Raw genomic sequence first — 7,997 nt, forward strand, 5'->3', positions numbered from 1 at the left:
ATGCCTGGAAACCAGGCTGCATCCCTATCGCGGCCCAGACGAGGCCCGAACATGGATTGCATATCGAGTCCCAAAAATTGCTTGAAAATGCTTGAAAATCAGGCTATGTCCCTACAGCAGCTAGGACGCGTCTTGGACGTGGCTTGCACTTCATGGCCAAAAACTTCCCGAAAATGCCTGAAAAGTAGGTTATGCCCCTGTCGTGACCCGGACGCGTCCCGATCATGGCCTGCACACCATGTCCTAGAAGCTGCCTAGAAATACCTGAAAATATGGTTGCGTCCCTGACTCATCCTAGACATGACCTGCACACCGTATCCCGAAAACTGCCTAGAAATGCTTGGAAATCAGGTTGCATCCCTATCGCAGCCCAGACGCATCCCGGACATTGCCTGCACACCGTGTTAAAATTGCTTCACTCAAAAATATTTTCTCATATTCGGCCGTCACGTTTTTCCTATGTGTTCTTTCTGAAGCAAGAGAGTTCGTAGTGGGCTGTGAAAATAATTTATGGGCAGTTCCATCTTCTGTTGATGAGTTCAACAAATGGGCTAAGAAAACTCATTTTCAGATTGGGGATTCTTTAGTTTTGAAGTATAATTCCAAGACTCATTCAGTGCTGGAAGTGAACGAGGAAGGCTACAAAATCTCCAACAATGCCAATCTAATAAAATCACACAATGATAGAGAAACTACAATTTCACTAGAAAAATCATGTCTATTTTTCTTCATCAGTGGAGCTGAAGAACATTGCCAGAAGGGTCAAAGGCTAGAGGTTATGGTTCTGTCCGAAAAAAATGGCTTCGGCCACCAATCTACAGCAAAGGAACCTTCTTCTCAACATCACCTCACCACTACCATGCATCGACGCTAGCCTCGACTAGCGGTAGTACTAGTTTGAAGGCGACGGTGGGGTTTATTTGTGGCACTACGATGGTGGAAAGTTTGGTTTTGTTGTGTAGAATAGTTTTATTACTCATGGGTTGTAACTTTGAGCTACATTTTATTTTTATTATCCTTTGTCACGTATATATTACATGTTTTTCATTCAAAATTAATTAAAAAACCCTAAACCCCAAACCTTATGACCCAAAAACTATCTAGAATTGCCTAAAGATCAGGCTGCATCCTTGCCGTGGCCATGACAAGTCTCAAAAATTGCCTAGAAATGCCTGAAAATCAGGCGGCATCCCTGCTGCTATCAGGATGCATCCTGAACTTGGTCAGCACACCGTACCCACAAACTGCCTAGAAATTCCTGAAAATCAGGCTGCATCCCTACCTGGACAGGAGGCGTCCCGGACATGGCCGGTGCATCGTGCCCAAAAACTACTAGAAATTGCCTAAAAATTAGGCTCCATCCCAGCCCTGGTCAGGACGCGTCCCGGACATGGCCTACACACCGTGACCCAGAAACTAACAAGAAATGCCTAAAAATAGGCTGCATCTAGGACATGGTCTGCACAGCGTACCCAAAACCTCCCCAAAAATGCTTGAAAATCAGGCTGTATCACTGTCGGGCCAGGATGCGTCTTAGACATGGCCTGTTCACTGTGCTCAGAAATTGCTCGAAATTACCTGAAAATCAGGCACTGTCCTTGCCATGGCCTGGATGCGTCTTGGATATGACCTGCACACCGTGACGTAAAAACTAACAAGAAATACTTGAAAATCAGGCTACGTCTAGGACATGACCTGCACACCGTGCCCAAAAACTTTCCAGAAATGCTTGAAAATTAGGCCCCATCCCTACTTGGCCAGGAGGCATCTCGAACATGGCCTATATACCGTGCCCAAAAACTGCCCAGAATTACCTGAAAATAAGGCTCTATCCCTACCGTGGCCCGAACGCGTCTCGGACATGACCTGCACACCATGACCCAGAAATTGACAAGAAATACCTGAAAATCAGGCTGCGTCTAGGACATAGCCTGTACACTATGCCCAAAAACTTCCCACAAATGCCTGAAAATCAGGCTGCGTCCCTAGTGTGCCCCGAACATGGCCTGCACATAGTGTCCCAGAAACTGCCTAGAAATGCCTGAAAATCAGGCTGCGTCCCTGCCGCTTCCTAGACATGGCCTGCACACCGTATCCAAAAAACTGCCTAGAAATGCCTAAAAATCTGGCTGCATTCCTGCAGAAGCCCCGACGCGGCTTGGACATTGCCAGCACATCGTGTCCAAGAAATTGACTAGAAAAAAGTGAAAATCAGATGTGTCACTGTAGCATCCTAGACATGGCCAGCACATCGTGTCCCAAAAACTGCCTAGAAATGCCTGGAAGCAAAGCCCTATCCCTGCTGCGGCCCAGACGCGACTCGGACATTGCCTGCACACCGTGTCCCAGAATTGCCTAAAAATCAGGCTCCATCCCCGTCGTGGTCATGACGCATCCCGGACATGACCTGCACACCGAGTCCTACAAATTGTCAAGAAATGCTAGAAAATCAGACTGCGTCTAGGACTTGGCCTACACACCGTGCCCAAAAACTTCCCAAAAATGACAGAAAATTGGGTCGCATCCCGGACATCGCTTGCACATCGTGTCCCAGAAACTGCTCAAAAATGCTTGAAAATTAGGTTACGTCCCTGTCGCATCCTAGACATAGCATGCACACCGTGTCCTAGAAACTGCCTAGAAATGTCTGAAAATCAGGCTGCATCCCTATAGCAGCGCTGTGCATCCCAAACACTGCCTGCACATCGTGCCCAGGAAATTGACTAGAAATATGTGAAAATTAGGATGTATCCCTGTAGCATCCTAGACATGGCCTGCACATCGTGTCACGAAAATAGCCTAGAAATGCCTGAAAACCAGCTGTATCCCTGCCGCGGCCCTGACGCGTCCCGAACATTGCTTGCACATCGTGTTCCAGAAATTACCAAAAAATACCTGAAAGTCAAGATACATCCCTATCGCATCCTGGAGATGGCCTGCACACCGTGTCCTAGAAACGGCAAAAATATGCCTGAAAATCAGTCTCCGTCCCTATTTCGGCCATGATGCGTCCCGAACATGACCTGGACATCAAGTCCCAGAAACTGTCAAAAATGTCAGAAAATCAGGCTGCGTCCCTGTCGCAGCCAAGACACATCCCGGACATGGCCTGCACGCCGTACCCAGAAATTGCCTACAAATGCCTGAAAATCAGGCTGTGCCCCTACTGCGACAAGGAGGCGTCCCAGACGTGGCCTGCACACGGTGCCCAAAAACTTTCCAAAAATGCCTGAAAATTAGGCTGCGTCCCTGCCGTGGCTCGGACGCGTCCTGGTCATGGCTTGCACACCGTGTCATAGAAACTGCCTAGAAATGCCTTGAAATCAGGTTGCATCCTGGTCTTGGACAATGCCTGTACACCATACCCTAGAAGACTGCATAGAAATACATGAAAATAAGGATACGTCCCTGCCGCATCCTGGTCATGGCTTGCATACTGTGACCTAGAAAACTGCCTAAAAATGATCGAAAATCAGGCTACATCCCTATCATAATAGGACGTGTCCGAGACATGGCCTGCACACAATGCCCAAAAACTGCCCATAAATGCCTGAAAATCAAGTAACGTCCCCACCTTGGCCATGTCGCTTCTTGGACATGGCCGGCACACTGAGTCCTAGAAATTTCCTAGAAATGCCTAAAAATGAGGCTGCATCCCTACCGCGGCCAAGACGCCTCCCGGACATGGCATGCACACTGTGCCCAAAAATTGCCATGAAATACCTGAAAATCAGGCTATGTCCCTACCGTGGCCAGGACGCATCCCTAACATGGCCTACACATCATGCCCAAAAGTGCCTGAAAATCAGGCTACGTCCATGCCGTGTTTCGGACATGGCCCGTACAACGTGTCCCAGAAACTGCCTAGAAATGCCTGAAAATTAGGTTGGGTGCCTGCCATGACCTGGACATGGCTTGCACACCGTGTCCCGTGAACTGCCTAGAAATGCCTGAAAATCAGGTTACGTCCCTGTCGTAACCCAGATGCATCCCGAACAGGGCCTACACACCATTTCCCAGAAATTGCCTAGAAATACATGAAAATCAGGCGACGTCTCGACCGTATCCCGGACATTGCCTGCAAAATGTGTCCTAAAAACTGTCTAGACATGCTTAGAAATCAGATTGCATTCTTGTTGCAATCAGGACGTGTCTCGGACATGGCCTGTACACTGTGCCCAAAAACTGCCCTGAAATGCTTGAAAATCAGGCTCTATCCCTGGCATGGCTCGGACGCGTCCTGGACATGGCTTGCACACCGTGACCCAGAAACTACCTTGAAATGCCAGAAAATTAGGTTGCGTCTCGGACATGGCCTGCACCCAGAAACTGTTGAAAAAAGCCTAAAAATTAGGCTGCGTCCCTATCGTGACCATGACTTATCCAGAATATGACATGTACACCGTGTCCCAAAAATCGCCCAAAATACTTGGGAACGTGCATGCGGCCTTGACATGGCCTGCACACCATACTTCATTCATTTGGTTGAAAATCTGCTTGCATCCCTAACATGGCTGGGAAGCATCCTGAACATTGCCTGCATACCATGCCCACAAACTGCCTAGAAATGCTTGAAAATAAGGCTGCATCCCTGTCGCGATCAGGACGCGTCTCGGACATGGCATGCACACCGTGCCCACAAATTGCCTAGAAATGCCTGAACATTAGGTTACGTCCTTGCCGCAGCCAGGATGGGTCCCGAACATGGCCTGCACATTGTGTCCCAGAAACTGCCTAAGAATGCCTGAAAATAAGCCTACGTCCTGGACATGTCCTGCACACCGTGTACCAGAAACCCTAAACCCCAAACCCCAAACCCCAAACCATAACCCCTAAGCCCTAAACCCTAAAACTTGGACCCCGGACTGTGAAGCCTGAACCTTGGACGCTAAACCTGAACCCTAAACCTAGGACCCTGAACCCTAGACCCTTAACTCGAAACCTGAAACCCTAATCCTTTCTACTCTATTGTCTACAAAATTACTCAAATTTTATTTAAAAATCTTTTGGTTTTTCGCTTAAAATGGGTACACTTAAAAATATTTTCTTATTTTTGATCGTCGTGTTTTTACTGTGTGTTCTTTTTGAAGCAAGAGAGTTTGTAGTAGGTGGTGAAAATAATTTATGGGTAGTTCCATCTTCTGTTGACAAGTTCAACAAATGGGCTGAGAAAACTCATTTTCAGATTGGAGATTCTTTAGTTCTTAAGTATGATTTCAATACTGATTCAGTGCTGGAAGTGATCGAGAAAGACTAAAAAATCTGCAACAATGCTAATCCAATAAAATAACACCATGATGGAGAAACTACAATTTCACTAGAAAAATTAGGTCCATTTTTCTTCATCAATGGAGCTAAAGAACATTGTTAGAAGGTTCAAAAGCTAGAGGTTATGGTTCTGTCTGATAAACATTGGTCTGGCCACCAATCTATCGCACGGGGACCTTCTCTTCATCATCACCATCACCACTACCATGCACTTGCGCCAGCCTTGACTAACGACAGCACTGATCTGAAGGCAGTGTAGGGGTTTATTTGTTACACTGCGATGGTGGGAAGTTTGGTTTTATTGTGTAGACTAGTTTTATTATTCATGGGTTGTAACGTTGAGCTACATTTTATTTTCATTATCCTTTGTCATGTATATATTTCCTCGTTTTAATTCTAAATTAATTAAAAAAACCCAAAACCCTATGACATAGAAATTGCCTGGAAATCAGGCTGCGTCCCTATCGTGGTCATGACATGTCCCAAACTTGGCCTGCACACCGAGTCCCAAAAATTGCATAGAAATGCCTTAAAATTAGGCTGCATCTATGTCGCGGCCAGGATGCATCCTGGACTTAGCCTGCACACCGTGCCCACAAACTGCCTAGAGATGCCTGAAAATCAGGCTACGTCCCTACCTGGCCAGGACGCGTCCTGGACATGGCCTGTACACCGTACCCAAAAACTACTTGAAATTACTTGAAAATCATGCTCTGTCCCTGTCATGGCACGGACGTGTCCCGAACTTGACTTGACCCAAAAACTGACGAGAAATATCGAAAAATCAGGCTACTTCTAGGACATGACCTACACAACATGCCCAAAAACTTCCCAAAAATGTTTGAAAATCAGGCTGCGTACCTACCATGGTCTGGATGCGTCCCGAACATGGCCTACACACAGTGTCCCAAAAACTGTCTAGAAATGCCTGAAAATCAGGTTGCGTCCCTACCGCGTCCTGGACATGGCCTGCACACCGTGTCCCAGAAACTGCCTTGAAATGCCTGGAAGTTAGGCTACATCCCTACCACGGCCCAGACACGTCCCGAACATGGCTGCACATCGCTTCCCAGAAACTACCTAGAAATGCATGAAATAAATGAAAATCATGCTGCGTCCTTACCGTATCCTGGACATTGCCTACACACAGTGTCCCGAAAATTGCCTAGAGATGTTTGGAAATCAAGTTGCATTCCTGTCGCGATCAGGACGCGTCCCGATCATGGCTACACACCGTGCCCAAAAACTATCCTTAAATGCCTGAAAATTAGGCTCCATCCCTGCCGTGGCTCGGACGCGTCCTAGACACGGCCTACACACCGTAACCTAAAATCTACCTAGAAATGCCTGAATATCAGGCTCCACCCCTGTCGCGGCCAAGATGCATCCTAGACATGGCCTGCACACAGTGCCTAGAAACTGTCAAAAAATACCTGAAAATCAGGCTGCTTACCTATCGTAGCCTTGACTTGTCCCGAATATGGCCTGCACACTATGTCCCAAAAACTGCCCAAAATGCTTGGGAACGTGCCTATGCCCCTGACATGGCCTGTACACCGTACTTCCTTTATTTGGTTGAAAATATGCTTGCATCCCTAACATGGTCGGGAAGCGTCTCGATCATTGCCTGCACACCATACCCACAAATTTTCTAGAAATGCTTGAAAATCAGGTTGCGTCTCTGTCGTGGCCAGGACACATCCCGGACATGGCCTGCACACCATGCCCAAAGGGGTCTAAAAATCATCCTACATCCCTATCGTGTCCTGGACATGGCCTTACATCGTGTCCCAGACACTACGCAGAAATGCCTGAACATCAGGTTGTGTCCCTACCACGTTCGGGACATGGCCTGCACACCGTGTCCCAGAAACTACCGAGAAATGCCTGGAAATCAAGTTACGTCCCTGATGCGGTCCAAATGCGTCCCGAACATGGCCCGCACATCGCTTCCTAGAAACTGCCTAGAAATATATGAAAATCAGGATGTGTTCCTGCTATATCCTAGACATTACCTTCACACCGTGTCCTAGAAACTGCCTAGAAATGCCTGAAAATAAGGTTGGGTTCCTATTGCATTCAGGACGCATCCCGGACATGGCCTGTGCACCGTGCCCAAAAATCACCCTGAAATGCCTAAAAATTAGGCTCCATCCCTGTCGTGGCTCAGACGTGTCCTGGACCTGGCCTATACACCGTGACCCAGAAACTGTCTAGAAATGCCTAAAAATTGGGTTGCGTCCTTGCTGCGGCCAGGTTGCATCCCTAACATGGCCTATACATAGTGTTCAGAAACTGTAAAAAAATGCCTAAAAATCAAGCTGCATCCCTACCATAACCATGACTTATCCCAAATGTGGTCTGCACACCATGTCCTAGAAACTGCCCAGAATGCTTGGGAATGTGCATGCGTCCCTAACATGTCCTGCACACCGTGCTTCCTTTGTTTGGTTGAAAATCTGCTTGCGTCCCTAACGTGGTCGAGAAGCATCCCAAACATTGCCTGCACACCGTGCCCACAAACTGCCTAGATACACCTGAAAATCCCGGACATGACTTGCACATTATGCCCACAAACTACCTAGAAATGCCTGAAAATCAGGTTGCGTCCCTACCATAGCCAGGACGAGCAGGAGCATGGCCTAAACATCGTGTCCTAAAAATTACCTAGAAATTTGATGTGATCAAGGAAGCATAAGTACCAAAGTCAAGTCCAGAGTCGAGCCCAA

At 47.4% G+C, this 7,997-nt stretch overlaps 1 protein-coding gene across 1 annotated transcript; it reads left to right on the forward strand.

Annotated features, from left to right (window-relative positions):
• LOC111390043 (early nodulin-like protein 1) lies at window positions 1-874 on the forward strand. Its single transcript, XM_023015027.1, has 2 exons — window positions 1-184; window positions 477-874. The coding sequence occupies exons 1-2, from the start codon at window positions 1-3 to the stop codon at window positions 872-874; spliced, it is 582 nt and encodes a 193-aa protein (XP_022870795.1).
• Window positions 875-7,997: the final 7,123 nt, after the last annotated feature.

The sequence above is a fragment of the Olea europaea genome, unplaced genomic scaffold (genome assembly GCF_002742605.1).
Source record: "Olea europaea var. sylvestris unplaced genomic scaffold, O_europaea_v1 scaffold643, whole genome shotgun sequence".
Classification (NCBI taxonomy): Eukaryota; Viridiplantae; Streptophyta; class Magnoliopsida; order Lamiales; family Oleaceae; genus Olea; species Olea europaea.